Source organism: Tauraco erythrolophus, chromosome 7 (genome assembly GCF_009769465.1).
Source record: "Tauraco erythrolophus isolate bTauEry1 chromosome 7, bTauEry1.pri, whole genome shotgun sequence".
NCBI lineage: Eukaryota > Metazoa > Chordata > Aves > Musophagiformes > Musophagidae > Tauraco > Tauraco erythrolophus.
This window is the reverse complement of record NC_141471.1, coordinates 39,629,355-39,645,901: the sequence shown is the minus strand read 5'-3', so window position 1 is coordinate 39,645,901 and position 16,547 is coordinate 39,629,355. Positions and strand designations below refer to the sequence as shown.

Sequence of the window (16,547 nt, the reverse complement as noted above, 5' to 3'; positions counted from 1 at the left end):
CAATCTCTAACACCAGACGGGATCAGGCAGTACAGCCAGTCTGTTTTCCGACCAGCCGCAGGGCGAGGTGAGCGGCTGGCTGTTCCGGGTGGCTGGCGAAGGTGCACCACGGGCTGAGGCACCTCGCAGCAAACCAGCTTGCCTTCCTCTGCCAAAACGCTTCCAGGGAGCTGTGGATTCAGGACAGGCATAAAGCCCTGTGATGCTCTGATGGACATATTTATTTTCTGGCAGTGTTGAAAGCATGACCAGATTCACTCACCCTAACTTCACCAGTTTATCGCTGTCATGAATGTTTCAGACCTTCAAAATCACCCCAGGTGGGTCAGCAGCTCTGACCCTCAGCTGGACAGTGCCATAGCCATAACCTCCTCCATACAAACCCCTGGCGAGACGGATCCCTCCAAACCTCATCTGCCAACTTTCAGGCCCTCCTGTCCCTTTGCCGTAGGCATCGGCAGTCACGCAGCCCTGCCCATGGCGGGGAGCCCACCAAAAGCTAATCCAACCCCGACCTTGACCTGTCATCACACCTGTGAGCACCCAACACTGGTCAGGTTACCCGTTAGCTGACACCAGCCACCACTGCTGCCTCGTCGCCACGTCCTGCGCTGCTGCCGCTTGCCTTGGGCTTGCTGGGCATGATCTCAGAGAGAGAAACTGCCTTTTTGTTTTGTGCTTGTAGGGCGGCTATTGCTGAAGCAGATTCTCTTCAGCTGGAAGTGTGTTGCTCTGATATTTATAGGAATTTGCAAAAGAAACTCATGGTGGAAAATCTTAGCTATAACACTAATGTGAATAATAACAATAAAATGAAAGCTTCCACATACATCCAAAAGCCTGCTCTAAATGACAGCAATAAGGAAATACATATATATTTACATGGGTATAATGTATAGATATGAGTGAGTGAGTGAGTGTGTCTGAGCCATATTTCATATGTGGGAAGGATGCTACTTAGCATTGTATCTATGGCAGGTCTAATGGTGATTCTCCTCCAAGATTTGTGTTTTGGAGGATGTTCAACTTATAACCTACCATCATAACACAAGATTGCATGACATAATTCTTGAAAACCTAATAAACTCATTTTGGAATATTTTATATAATTGGAAAGCTTGTGGTTTAGAAACAAAATCCACTGCATATGCAGCATTTTCAATACATGTTCACATTCTGCTTCACTTACTAACGGGCATGTGTGCGAATGCAAAGTCTTTCCCTAAATCAACACTATATTGCACAGACCAGTTGCCTGTACAGGATCATGCCAAATATGTTACATGGAACTCTTCCAGTATTTCAATTTAATTATGCTATTTCAGTGTATATAAATTTAAATTTAGCAAATTCACCTCATGGCAATGTAGAACTCTACAGTCAGTACTTTAGGGAATATTTGGTGTTAATGTCTTCAGTAAAAAGGCTTTAATTACATTCATCCCAGTGCTGGATGATATGGAGGTTATTCTCTTCGCTTTTCCAAGGAAAGTATCATACTTTGCTATTTAAAAATGAAAATACATGCTATGCAGAATGCCCTATGAGTTAAGAAACTCAGGCTGTGGCAGAGAAGGAAAGAGAGCCTGTTCACCGGTAAGGATCCTGAACAGAAAAGACACCGTCTGCAGCTTGCTCGCATTCAGGGCTCCTACTGAATGCACCTACTAAAAGAAAACAAACACTGATTTCAGTGCTGAAGTGGCAGACCCAGCTATCAAAGAGCTGAAACGCCTTTCTGATTTCATTTGTCGTGGCATATGTTCTAGGGAAGAGTGGGGGGAGCAAGCTATCAAATCGTAATTAATAATAAAGTTGTAGGTGTTTTAATGGATTCTCTCTGTGCACGTCAACTACCAGGTCCAAAGTGGCTGTAGAATCAGTACTAATGAAAAGCCTCAGACTGAAATAAACATACATTAGGTTCTCTAACTGCTGCAGCTGACAGGACTACTAATCCTTACCTGTACGACTCCATTTCTTTGTAATATTTTATACAAATGGAAATCCTTTAGCATGAGAATGAAGACAACATCATGAAAACAAGAATAAGGTTGTCTATTAAGATGCAAAGATAAATGCGAACTGTTTGCTTCATTTTCTCTTCTTTGAGTTACAAATTTCTTGCTGTCATGAAAAACCTTTTCATCTTCCCTGAAATTCATCACTACGGCACTCGGTTGACAAATATATTCATCACAGTAGTGTACTTCCCAGAGATTCCTGTCTTCTGCCTCAAGCACTTTATTCCTTTAGATGATAAAAGTATTTATCTGAGAAGAGTTTACATACATATCTGTGTGGCTGTAGGCTTACGTACACCATCAAAGTATTCAAAAAAATTGTACTTCAAGAAAAAAACAGCTTTAAAGATGGATGTTCTTTCCGGCAGAATCTTTATTCCACCATGGATATACAGTGATCATCCTTCCACTATGTTTGGACAATGAAATGCTCTCTATTGTAGCAATTAAGGAGCCTGTAAGTGTATTTTATGAACTTTATCTGTATTTTATGAGTTTTATCTGAGGTTCTCAACATGTGGCAATGCTGCTGCATTCGTATGTGTAATAGCCATTTACATAAAATGGCAGCAGGCAAGAAATTATTACTAGATGAGAACACATGTGTCTAGTTGCCTCATTTTGGTTTATACTGCAGTCTTGAGGGGAACAAGAGATGAGAAAGTTAACCATTATTGCAGGAACTACAGCATTGGTAAAACAAGCTTCACCTTCATCTCCGTCCTTCTTTACAGGACACACTGTGCCCATTTGCATGGCATCTACTCCTTCGGTATTGAGTGTGAAAGGGGAACATGTGAAAGCAGAATCCCAGAGTGTCCTCCTTTCCGAGCTCACGTTGTGTTTCATGTAGCTGATTTTCAGAGGTCTCATTTCAACTGGAATATGGTTATTTGAAAAAATGCCCTTTCCTTCACTCCCCCACCCCAGCCCCAGTGACCACCTAAGTGCTTTATAACCAAATATGTAAACGATACACTGGAATCACTTTGCCCACAATTGAAACTAAACAACTCTGAAAGCAAAAACACAGGATGTAGTCAATAAGGCATCTCTAGCTCATCAGGAGAGGAAATTTATGTATGCAGAAATCCTCTTTGCTAAATGAGCAGCTGGCTGGGATATTAGAATTACATCATCTGTCATCAGAAAGTAAGGGGTTCAGATGTTCAGAAGTCAGAACCTTTATTTTGCTTCTCAAATAAAAATCAGCATTTCCACTTTAATACTTCCACTACTTCCACTTTCTATTCCATGTAATACTTTGCTAGAGCATTGGTGAAATGCATCTCTAACAAAATACGCCTGTGGAGCAGGTCACGTAAAGCCTCCCAATAAGACCTTTTTTTAAATGGTGCATTAAGCTTTCGGCTAGCCAAGATGACTGACCAAAACTCCTTCCATTTTGTGCTTCACTTTGGGTGTCACTCTTGAAGAACTGGCCAAGCCTGAAAAAATAATTTGCAAGATCACATCCCACTGGAGTTTCCAGTTTCAATATCGAACGCTCTGAGGTACAATGAACATGGCAAAAGGACATTTTGAGGCATTTGCTTACTTATATAAACGAAACAGAGTATTTTGTTAAATAAAATATTAATAAAATATTCTATTTTGTTCATATAAAGAAATAGATAACTAAATATTCTATTCTATTCTATTCTATTCTATAAACACTAATCCAAGTTGATGTGAGAATGTGTAAGGGTGCTGATATTCACAGTGTTTTAAGAAGGAGTCATCTTGGGATGTGCAAATACTAGAAGTTATGTTAATTATGTCTTTTCTCTCTTTTTTCTTGTCTCAGTTAGGTTTAAAGGTACAATTTGTTTCTTCAATTTTTATTAGATTCATTCTGGCTTCACAGCTACTCAGAATTAATAGTCTTTTATGATCACATTCCCAAAGGTGTACAATTTCTTTTCACTAATGTTTGGACTGTTTTAAGACTTATGAAAAGAAAAGAAATCATAAGAAGATTTGGGATAAAACTCTCCTCTGTGTCAAAGTCAGCCCAAAGACCAGGGTCCTTCAGATCGTTCTTACACCTCTTTTAGACTCTACTTTATCCTGCTGAAGAAGATAAACTTGATTTTATGGGGGAAAAAAAAGTTGTATATTTTTTAAACTACAAGAAATGTGAACAAGATTTCTAATATGCAAGTTCAAGCCAAAATTGCTGCCTTAGTAAAAGCCTTGTTTGTATCCATTTAATATATTCTTTACCAGTAATGTTGGCAATTAGGCAGCATAAGGACCCATCAAACATTTTGCAAACACCCCACAACATTTTTTGCATCAAAATGCAAGTGATATAATTTCTTAACATTGTTGCCTCGCTCTATATATTCTTAATTTTCTGTTTTCTCTGACTTCTACTTGAATTTTCCTTAGAATATATGACTGATAGGAACTTACAGCTGTTTGTCAGGCCCCTGCCACTTGCTGATTGTACAAAGGACACTTATATTTGCCCTATCCTCCTCGGGATATTAAATTTATTCTTTGAATAAGGAGGGCACATGAGTTCTGTCTCCTCCTGTCTGCACGAAACAAGGACAAAATTGGTCAAATGAGCATCCATAAGCATAATGGTGCTTTAGAAATGCCAATCGATGGTATTTGATTGATGATGCCATTATGATATTCAATATGTTTCCATTACAATCAGTAACTATGAACAGCCAAGGATTCAAAATGTAACCTCTGGAACAGAATTACAAAACCTTGACTGTTTTAGATTTTGATGGATAAAATGTGTCACAGCATGTGTAAAAACCTTTATGATGATGCTCCGAGGATACCATTATAAAATGAGTGTGGTTTTCATCGGAAGACTAACTCCCAAGTAATGCTGATTCAGGGTCATAAAGATAAATGCATCCCTCCGTAGGCAATTATAACATTATATTGATTTCGGACACCTTGTATTCTGTGCAAAAATAAAATTAGCCCTGCTTTGATTTAGGAGTAAGGGACAGTGTTTGGAGGAGGGCAGTGACAATCAGGTTTCCTGGCTTCTATTCCTAGCCAGGGCAGTGACTCACGCCATGACCTTGTGTAAGTCTGTTGACCTCTGTGCCTGTTTACCCATGTGGAAGAACGAAAAAAGAACAAATACCTACTTTGCTGGGGTCGAAAGCCTTGGCTAAAAAGAGCTAAGTATACAGGCATTCCTGGCAAACTAAATAAATCATGAGCATGTTTCAGACGAGTTCACAAAACATCTCCAGTATGAGGTTTCTGAAGTCTCTGAATTCGATCCCATTCTGTATTTCGGCGCAGCACATATGGTCCTATCTTTAAAACACCGGGTAGTGTTACACGCTGTGGGATAAGTTACAGCACGAAGATTTAACATTAACGGGAGCTGTGCAGTTACAGCCTGTCGTGCTCTGCCAAAAGTGTGCCCTCAGGAGAGCTGCATTGCTAATAATTTACAAACCATCTGATTTAAAAGGTGGTGTGGAAATTTCTAACTTCTGTGGATGTATATTGCGAACATCATCAGAAATGCCGTGGCTTTCAGGATGTTTGTATGTCAATATTCAGAGACTTCTGCAAAACGTTCTGTTAATGTTTCTCAGGGATGCCTGGGCAGTTACCAACCTTGTAACAGCATTTTAAAATAACACAGGTGAAGTTATCCTGAAATACATGGTAATATGAATGTACTCTCAGTAAATATGCGGACAACACCAAGCGGGGAGGCTGTGTCGATCTGCTCGAGGGTAGGGAGGCCCTTCAGAGGGATTTGAACACGCTGGATCGTTGGGCTGAGGCCAATGGCATGAGTTTTTATAAGGCCAAGTGCAGAGTCCTTCACTTGGGGTATAAAAACCCCAAGCATCGCTATAGGCTCGGGGAAGAGTGGCTGGAGAGCTGCCTGGCGGAGAAGGACCTGGGGGTTTGGTTGACTACGGGCTTGATATGAGCCAGCAGTGTGCCCAGGTGGCCAAAAAGGCCAATGGGATACCGGCATGTATCAAGAATAGTGTAACCAGCAGGAACAGGGAAGTGATCCTGCCCCTGTACTCGGCACTGGTGAGGCCGCACCTGGAATATTGTGTCCAGTTTTGGGCCCCTCACTTTAAGAGAGATATTGAGCTCCTGGAGCGAGTCCAAAGAAGGGCGACTAAACTGGTCAAGGGGCTGGAAAATAAAACTTATGAAGAGCGGCTGAGGGAGTTGGGGCTGTTTAGCCTGGAGAAGAGGAGGCTGAGGGGAGACCTGATTACAGCCTACAAATACTTGAGAAGGGATGGTGGGGAGGTAGGGGAAGGGCTCTTTACATTATTGATGGGTGATAGAACAAGAGGAAATGGGTATAAGCTTAGTCAGGGGAGATTCAGGTTGGATATTAGGAAGTATTTCTTCTCTGAAAGGGTTGTCAGCCACTGGAATAGGCTGCCCAGGGAGGTGGTTGAGTCCCCATCCCTGGAGGTGTTTAAGAAAAGGGTGGATGAACTACTTAGGGATATGGTTTAATGGGGATTAGGGACGGTTGGACTGGATGATCTCTAAGGTCGTTTCCAACCTAGAAAATCTATGAAATCTATGAAATAAATTAACAAGAAGCTCTCATTTCCTTAGAGCACTTACATTTAATTTTTGAGGTTTCATTTCTATTACTTCTATAGCTTTGCAGTCAAATACCGTATTTTGTGGGGCACTAGCAGATCAGATGATATTGTTAGTAATATTATATTTTTGTTTCAGTTGTAATACAGAATAAGAATAGGACAGTAATTTATATTGCGACTTGAGAAAAAGTATCCATATGCGACTGATACGTATCAGGGAAACGACACTCAGAAAATCCCCCACTTCTGCGTTATCCACCTTCACCTACGTAAGCCATCTCAATAACCACTCGTGCTTAAACTGAAACAGAGGGCTATCTCCAGGATCGGTATTGTAACTTCCAGGTTTTACCACTTATGCTGTATTGTCTTATAACTCACAGGAAAAAAGCAATGATCTGGGGCCAGAGTTCAGAAGGTTGATGACACAAGTGTAAGTACACACAGTAAAACCAACAGGCCTCGTGCCTTGCCGTAGCCTCAGTATTGGAGTAAGGAGCCGCGGAACCGAGAAAACAAAGATGCACCTTCCCCTACGGAAACAGTGCCTGGCTCCAGGCTGCAAAAGGTGCTAGTGATTTCAGGTGTGACACCTTTATGCCTGAAAGCTTGTCTGCATACAGAAATTACTCTAAATAGTGGGTGAACCAAAAGCAGGCGTTTTTCTGAACAACTCCATAAACTGATAAGCTTCACAGGAGGAAGCAGAACTTTATCAGCTCCCCAATATTCTTTTCACTTTGAAAAGTAGCTGTCTAAGTTGAGGACAGATCAAGGCAAAGTTTCCTGCTGTCGTTTTCTCCCTCACTGACTGCATTGATAAAATTATCTCTAATTTCCACAACCATCAGACTCCTTACCACGTCGTTATCACACTCCTCAACCATTCCGCATAGTGTCAAAATCCACCTTTTCCATATTTGCATACAATACGCCTCTATTCACAAACAAAAAAAAAGGTAGGTACAATGCATCAGAACTAAAATAGGGGGCTATGTAAAATTAACTAAAACATTTACTCACCATAATCAGCATTTCTGGACATATCTAGGTGTCAATAAAATTGATTTAGAAAGCGTGACAATGTTGATGTTTTTTTTTGTTTGCCTGGGAAAATAACATTACAATCTTAACTTATTAAAATAAAATAACATAAACAAGCACACCCCATCATGCCACTAGTATCCAAAGATAATGAAAGATCTGCCTCAGCTAGCACCTACGGAAAACCCTTCTGTTCTCATGTTGCCAGTCATCAAGAGAATATGTTCGTGTGCCAGGCTCCTACTGAAATCAACATGCATGAACGGGAGCAAAACCACACAAAGGAGTGTTCACACAGAATGCACTTAGTTGCTTTATTAAATTTTCTTTCTTCTTAAGGTAATATTACACTCCAAGTAGATCCAACTACACGTGGAGTGTTAAGGAGAAGTCACAGTCTATTTTAAAGTGACAAGGAAGTGAAGAAACTTGAAACATTCCTATCAGCGTTCTCTGCAGCAGTATGCAATTCCAAAAAAACCAGTCTCTTCAGTCTGTTATTTTTTGTGGGGAGGGAATAAAATTTCAGGAGAAAACAACCCTTCCAAATCATAGTTATCATGCTGGGCTGGCTGGCTGCAGTGTTATTTTATGGAAGCACAACACTTCATCTAATTTCAGCGTTCCATGTGCTGCTTTTTGTTCCTTTTCACAAGAGGTTTTTAAAGTCCTATCTATGAAGACGTGCTTTGTGTTTGATGGACAGAGGCCTACCATCAAGTCTGTAAATTACTTCTCAAAATACGGTACGAGAATTACACAGGCGACATCTTTACTGATCCTCTGCCAGAAGATGAGCATTTAATAGTGAATTAATCTTTCTCCTTTCAGAATTTACTGTCTTCTGTGTTCTATTTGTATACGGCTGCTCCATCTCACCATTTGCTAATTCCTCAAGGTGTCTTTTTGTGCCTTTACTCGGCCAGTTCACACCACCCAGCATGATCCCAGTTTACTGCTGCTCCACCTTCCTGCCGTGCCGCGGAGCACCTGAAGCCAGGCTCTGCGAGGGCACCTCCGCCAGGAGACACGAGGGGAGCACGGTGCAACTCCACACCCGCGCCAGCACCCGCGTTGCTCCTGGATGACCCCCGGGCTGCAACACGTTCCCCCGCTAGCAGAGCCGCGAGCAGAGCGGACCACAATTCTGTGACATGTCTCTGACATGAAAAGGTGGGCGCGGGGTGACGTTTTCTTTCCTCGGCAGCGAAAGGGCTCACACCAGCTCCGGGTGGGCTGCACCCCGGAGGGCCGCGGGCAGGCGCCAGACCCTTCCCCGGGGGGACCGGGGACCGAGCGCTGCCTCTGGCCCAGGCGCGCCGCAGGACCCCCGCCCGGGGCCGAGCCCCGCTGCGCCGATAACGCCCGTCCCGCGGCGGTTCTCGCCAGGTCGCCGATACCGGGCCTGGGTAAGCCACGGCCATTCCTTAAGGGAACCGCTGATCCCTCACCCTTCACCGCGCCCAGCTCAACCCCACCGCCCTCCGCGCCCATCTCACGTTATCTACCCTGCCAGCCCGCCTCGCCCAGCCCGCCAATCAGCGCCGCCCTTACTCCGCCCCGCCTCTTGCGGGCCAATCAGCACCGCCCTTGGTGGTGCGGGCCGGGGCCGCGGCCGGCGGCGCGGGCGAGCGCCTTTGATGCCGGCGGGCGGTTAATTCAGGAAGCTCCCCGGGAGCGCGAGGAGAGCGGAGGGGCGGGGCGTCGGGGCGGGGCCGGGGGCGGGGCGGGAGAAGGCCCCGCCCCTGGCGAGCCCGCCGCGCACCGCCGCCCGCGAGCTCGGCGCGAGGCCCCGGCGCGGGGTGGCGCCGGCGGCCGCGGCGGCGGCGGGCGAGGAGGGGGGCGTGGCCGGCGCGCGGGCGGCGGGGGCGGGGGGGCGGGGCAGGGCGGCGAGCGGAGCCGAGTCGGTGGTGGCCGGAGGCGGCGGCCGGTCGGCGCGGCGGCCTCGCCATGGTGTTCCTCAAACTCCGCGAGCAGGTGGGTGCGCGGGGGCGGCTGTCGCCGCCCGCCTCTGTCCTCCCTTCCCGGTGCCGCCGGGCGCGCAGGTTGCGCGCCCTTCCCCGCCCCCTCCGCGCCGCGGTGTGCTGCTTGTGCGTGCGTGTGTGACAGGCGGCGGGCAGCGGGAGGCAGCATGGCTGCTGCCGTGGCCCGGCGGGGACATGGCTGGGCGGCGCCCGCCCGGTGGCGGGAGGCGCCATGTGCTCTCGGTGCGGGCGGCGCTGTCCCTTCGGTGGCCCCGCTGGGAGGACCGAGGCCGCCGCCCCGCGCAGGTATCGGGCCTAACAGGTGGCCGCGGGAGCTCGCCGTGCCCTGCCCTGCCCTTCCTGCCCCGCCGCGGCGGCGGGCCGGCTCCGGGGCGGAGAGAGGGGAAGGAGGGAGGGAGGGAGGGAGGGAGGGAGGGACGGTGCCCTGCCTGTGCGGGGCCAGCCCGGCCGCAGGTCCCCGCCGTGCCCCGCCGCCGCGGGAGCGGGAGAAAGGCCCGAGAGGGGCGGCGAGGAGATTTGCGGGCTCCCCCGCGCCAGCCCTGCCCCGTGCCTGCGTTTCGGGAACGGGAGGGTCTCTGGGGTAGCGCCAGGGAGCCCGGGCCTGAGGGGCTGCCCGGTGCGGGGGGACCGGTCTGCAGACACCGGCTGCGGCGGCAGGCGGCGTGCCAGGGAACGGGAGCGGGCGCCGCTCCTCCCGGGCACGGACCGAGGCAGCGTCGGCGTTCGCTGTTTAACGTGTCCGGGAGCTGCCCGCTTGTCCCTTCACCCGCCACCTTTCCCTTTCAGGCCCTTAAAATCTTTTGCTCGGCTGCTCTATCTTTCTCCTCCGTGGTCTTGACAAACCTTCCCGAGTCCGTGCTCCCCTTCTGGAAACCAGAAGGTTTCTCGTGCCTTTAGTGGTTGTTGCTTTCATCACATCGCATCACATCACACCCTTCTTTGTTTGCTAGACTCTTGGGTTTCCACCCCAGCTTATGAAAAATACTTGTCTCCGCTACTCTGTCCTTTTCTGGAGTCTCCCCTGTCCTACCTATTGTCTCCTTGCGGTATCAGGATACAAAGGTGGGAGGGTCTGCTCTGCCAGTGTGCCGCCTGTAAAGAGATGCTTGCTAGAAAATGTATTTTCTCGTGGTTTCATGTGTGTTAGACCAGATTCTCTGCAAAAGCTCATACACCCTGCTATTGGCATCCTCGATAGTCTTCATTGAGATAAGTGACTGTAATGCTTCAAGACCCCACCCCCCACCCAAAAAAAAAGCTCCACGGAAAGAAAACACCTAGAAACTTGGCAGTGGTTAGGCAACTGGTATCCTGTGTCTGTTTATTATGCTGATCAGTATCAGCTTATCGTTACCTGCTAGTCCTTTCATCAGTCTGCATGCATCGCTGTCTTTTTACACTTAGATCACATGATCCCTTGGGATTTTGATTCTAAAAAATATTTTGCAGTATGGGGCTGGGATCTTTATGTCCTGCTGTGTTGTATGTAAACTTAGTGAAATCTCATATTGTTTTAGAGCTTCATCAATGAATAAGCAGCAATGGTGGACCCACAATATGTTTAGGGTCTTTGAGTTAGGTTTCTTTTTAGGCTTCATTAGGATTCTTCTATGGGAGGCTCTCCACAGAAACGAACACTTGTTCATCTCTTCTATTTAATAAGCCTTTCTGTTGAAACCAAGAAATACAACTCTCCTGCAAGTAATCTTTGTGAAATAACTTAACAAAACCCCATAATGAATATGTTAACATGAGAGTCCTGTGTTTCAGAACTTTTCTTCTGGGAAGGATCCTGCCATCGACTGATGGCACAGTTGAAATACTGGACTATGTGGGACCACTAGTCTGATGGAGTAATGCATGTGAGGCTTTCAGCTTCTATTGTAATGCAAGTTTTAATCCAGAAGTATGAGGTGGATTTTTTTAGAGGCGTCATGGATCTGAAAAGGTGCACTGATACACTGGGAATTGAAGTATTCTTTCATTTAAAAGAGGGTTGATAGGGACAGAAGAAGGAGGGAGTGACTGGAGTGCTGATTTTGAAGAGGCTTTTGTAGAGAGAGTGATTTTTAGCAGCAGCTGTATTTCTGCTGGATAAGTGTCAGTTGCTTGGTACATCAGTTATTACAAACTAAAATCTGTTAAAATTACTTTCTTTAAGAATGCCAAAACCAGTGGGGAATCACATTAACCTGAAATATCTCTGTTTTGCTAATTACAGAGGATTCTTCCAGGTCCATTCTTGTGCAGTGTGCTGCAAGAGGTCTTGACTTCAGGACTAGATGCTGCGCTAAGATTATGACACCACCTGCTCATTATAAAAACCAACCTGTGGTGCTATATGGAAGTAGAGGTGTTTCTCTTCAATATTTCACGGAGCTTGCTTCTTGTTTGCTTGAACCATATACTTCGCTTCATAGTGATGCGTTCATTTAGAACAGAGTGAATTGTGTGCGTTTGGAGTCTCTGTAGTCAGTCTCTTTCTCCTCAGTGGTGGTTGTTTCATGGGGAAGCGCAAAGGCTGCTCTGTTTGTACTGTTCAGCTAGTATGAAGGAGGAAAGTAATTTGCTCATTTCCTTCTACAACACTCAGAGACATTAATAAAATTCTGGAACAGAAATTCTGCTAAATAAAGTATTACTTTCATGTAATTCTCAAGATTTTTTTTTTCCAAAATCAACATCAACCTGTTGATTTTGTTCTTTGATGTAGAAGGGCTCTGCATTACTTATTTGTCAGAATTATGCTGGGGAGAGGCAGACTTAGGGCGTACAAGCAGCTTGATATTTTCTTACACTTGGTTTAGTTTAGTTTTTTAGGTTACTGCAAGCTAGTGTAAAAGCAGCGCTTGAGAACTTACAATGTGGTGAGAAATTCTGCTCTGAGACTCTTGGTTGAGCTCAGAGGGTGAAATCCCAGTTCCGCTTGCAGTTGATTTAATTTACTTAGTACACTGATAGATGAAACTTTGATCCTACAGATGCTGAATGTGTTTGTGAAGCTCAAATATTTGGTTGTCTTTGGAGGCTGATTTGATACATTTAACTTTCAGAATAAAGGTTTTCCATGCACTGAGATGAGTAGGCCTTTCCTTGGGTTCAACTAGCAGCCAGCAGGTACATTCTATACAAATTTGTGTTAGCACTGCTTGAGCTTTATTGCTTTGCAGTCCTATGAGGTAGGAATATCTTTCAAAGTTCTGAAATGATCCAGAGTGTACATTGTGCCTTCAGAAGTGACTTACGTTTGTTTTCAAAGTATATTAGGATTAAAAATAAAACCACCATAAGCCTTATTTGTAAAAATTGCATTTGAAGCTACATTGAACTATATTGAGCAAAGTTGATACCTGTAATGCTCAGTAGAAAACTTTAGCTCTGGGATAGAATGAGCAATCATTCAAGTGTCAAGTTAGAAGCTGTGGATTGTTGTTCCTGTGCTTGGTTTGTTGTCCAAGGTTGGACAGACGTGTTTAAAAACAGAGGAAGCAAATCTACAAATTCTGTCGCTGAAGTTTAAGCCATTCAAGGTAGAGATGAGAAATATAGTAAGTGTACCTTATGATTAAGGTATTTGCTCTGCAGTTTGTTTGCCTTCATACTGTCTTCATAGACTGGTGCTTGTATACCAGGTTCTTCTAGATGAGAAGCTGCTTTAATTACTAAAACACCAAGTGAGAGGGAGACTGTAAACATTTGTTTCTTCCTGAAACACTGCGATATTCTCCTGTAAGAAACTACACTGAAAGCAAAGCTTAGGTCAAAGCTCACTGATGTTTTATCAGATCTTTTTTTTGGAAGGGGAGTGTGGGAAGAAACAGCAGTAACTTACTTGTGAGTCTCAATAATGGTATGCCGTGGTGTCCTGTGTAAAAGCCCTCTCAGCTCTATGTAGCTAACAGTGAAAGGCTGTGTCTTCTATTCTTTTGCTACTCAGTCGTTTCTAGGTACGTTAACTGTTTCCCAGAACGTAAATTCTTGGGTGAAAGAGGTGTGAGGTTGTCTGTCTTACACATAAGGAGTAATTGACAGCCTGGTTTTTCTTAGTGGGTAGGTGAAATTTGCATCGCCTAACAACCCAGGGGTTTGTTGTGTTTCTGTTACAAGCCTTACCTGCCTACGTGAGGTCGTCTTTTAGGCCACTGTAAGCCTACATTTCAGTAGAGTTTTGTTGAAATGCCAGAAGCTCTGATGAAAACTGGATGATTTTTTTCTTTAATTTTGCAGCTATGTAACTGTGGCAAAGGTCATGGGATACAGTGTCGTTATAGTTGGTAAAGCTTTATTGTTTTTTTCTTTCAGTACATCATAGTTTTCATTATGCGTTTCTTGTTTTCTCTGAATCTCAAATATGTAGTAGGAAGAAATCTTAGGGCTTGTAAGAATGGGTATTTGACAGGAATTCGTATGGGATTTTCCTGTATGGCTACCAGACTGTGCTGGAGGCAGTGCATTTATTCCCAGAAGTCAGATGTGAGTGGAAAGGATGGGAGTATGAACAACTGCATGAGGATATTAGAGTGACCACTTATCTTGAAAGTCCTTGAACAGCGAGAGCACTGACTTCTTTATTGCCCATTTATATCTTTCTCTTAGCTAAGATGGATCTCGTTCAATTGGCAGTTAAACAAATGTTTGCAGTGTCATAGTGAACGCTCTGAATGCCTCTATGGTTGCTATTTTCATTACTGCCAGCGTTAGACTTCATTCTTTTAGAATTCATGCCAAGAATAAATGTCCCAACTAGTTCCTTGTTACACTAAGAGGAGGAATGGTCTCCTGTGGTGATGAAAAGGAGCTGCTGCTGTTCGATGAGGGAGGGATATGGTGGGAATGGAATTACATGGTATTACTCTACAAATTCTGTTCAGACATAGACTAAGGAGACATGTGTTTATATTTTTTTGGTAGAAAGTTAGTTTAAAGTTACTGTTCTCTTAAAAAAAAACCCCAAAAATAACTTTTGGGAATATAATTGAGAACTGCTCTTTGTGCTCTGTTCTCCATCACACATACTTCCTAAAATTTGCATATAATCTGTTTTAACTGTATACAAGATAACTAAATTAGGAAGTTGTAATACTTACCAAGATACCATAAGTCTTACTGTTAATTCTCGTGTTCCCAGGCTAAGAACTCACACGTACTGAAAAGATAAGTTTCTTTAATTGATGGAAAACTTTGAGTAACTTGAACTCCATTTATCTTGTTATACAAAGTAATTACCAGCTCTTCCATTAGAATGTGTTGAGAGCACCTGGTTCTTCCGTGTGTTTGTTTTAGGGGATCAGATTCCCTGATGATAACTTGGTAACTTCTGACTTGTGAACAAGCAGTTCGTCTCCGTCAAGAAAATAAACTTTTTTTTTAAAAAAAAAAAAGGTGGAGGAGGAACAAAGCAAGCCTTGATTCTGCAGTCAGATCCTTATGGCAGATCCTGTTAACTCAGTGGCCTTCTGTGAGGGTATAAAGGTCTATTCATGTAGATAGCATCAAAGGTTTGTGACCAATACTTGGAGGCAAATATCAGGAGGAAGAAAATGAGACAAATGTGCGCTTGCTTTTGAAGAAGTAGCTTCCTTAACACCCACAAAAAAATCGCTGATTCCTGTAGGAAATGAGTAGCTGTTGAGACTCTGAACGAGCAATCTGCTGTCTGATGTGGATTGTTACATTCTCAAATTTCTGTCCTTGTTTCTGTTCACTGAAATGGGTTGTGGAATAAGATGACGGAAACTAAATATCTTTGGTACTGTATGTTCTATATCCTCCCTTCATCTTTTAGCAGCTAGTTTGTTTCTCAGCTGCTGTAACTTTTATTTTCTCTAGTCAGCTGGGTCTTCCTGAGGTCAAACTAATATTTGATCATTTTTTTTCTTGGCCAACTTTTTATTTTGTTCTTACCTCTATTCCCCTATTCCTATTTCTGGAAATTGAGTGGGAGACTCGTTGCCTTAGTTACAGTGACTAACCATTTCAAAGTTATTTATAATGTTTGTGTTTAAGTAACCTGTATCATAATATGAATTGCAAAATATTTCACATCAATAAAAAAAACTAAAACAGTACATTGCTTAGTGCTGGGGGCACTTGGGGGTTTTGTTTTCCTTCATTGTTGGGGGTGGAGGACAAGTTCTAATCTAACATTTGAAGATGAATCTGAAATAAGATGTCTTGGGTGCTATCTTTTGCACAAATGAGGACAGATTCTTAATATTTAAGCTCCAAAATATCAAGGAGCATTATTCTTCCTCTCCTTCATAATGACGCTGACACTCTTGCCAAAGAGTGGGAATATACCAGTTTAACTGTTTTAATTCAGTTGTGATTGCTCAGGTGTCAATGAATTGTACAGCACTGACCCATTTCAACACAAAAATTAGAGCCAATGCAAGAGTGGTGGGACTGAGTAGTGGGGAGAGAAAGGAAGATGAGACTTGTAGCCAGCTGGGTGGATGCAGAGAGTTGGAGGAAAAACCAGCAGTGATATGCAAATGAACGAGGGGCGAAATAGTTGGTCTGTGGCATCCTTGTAGATTGAGGAACTACTCATTAGCTGAAGTACCTAATGATTTATCTCCTATAATAATGAGATGCTGTGAATTGAATAGAATCTTAGGTTTTCATTTATTGTTTCTACAGTAGTGTGTGTATGTGAATTGAGTGAACAATACCATGTAAGTAGACTGTTACTTACATGGTTAAAGCCTGCCTATTTAGGGCAGCCTGAACAGTTGAATATTTTTCTCACTAAATTACTGAAATTATATTTGAATTCGAGGGGTGTAAAGCAAAGGTCTTCCTATTCTAAAACTAGTGGTTTGGGCAAAACAATAAAAAAAACAAACTGCTTTGCTTGAGCTTATGTTTTTAAATGTCAGAACTAAATTTGGGGGGGGCAGCCAGTCGGG

General features: G+C 44.0%; 1 protein-coding gene across 1 annotated transcript in view; it reads left to right on the top strand.

Annotated features, from left to right (window-relative positions):
• The first annotated feature begins 9,587 nt into the window (after positions 1–9,587).
• The window catches only part of ANKRD28 (ankyrin repeat domain 28), a 130,330-nt gene continuing 123,370 nt past the window's right edge, over positions 9,588–16,547 (top strand). The window contains exon 1 of the mRNA XM_086614333.1: positions 9,588–9,628. Within this exon, the coding sequence (XP_086470459.1) occupies positions 9,602–9,628 (27 nt within the window). The 5' untranslated portion in view covers positions 9,588–9,601. The remainder of the gene's footprint in view (positions 9,629–16,547) is intronic.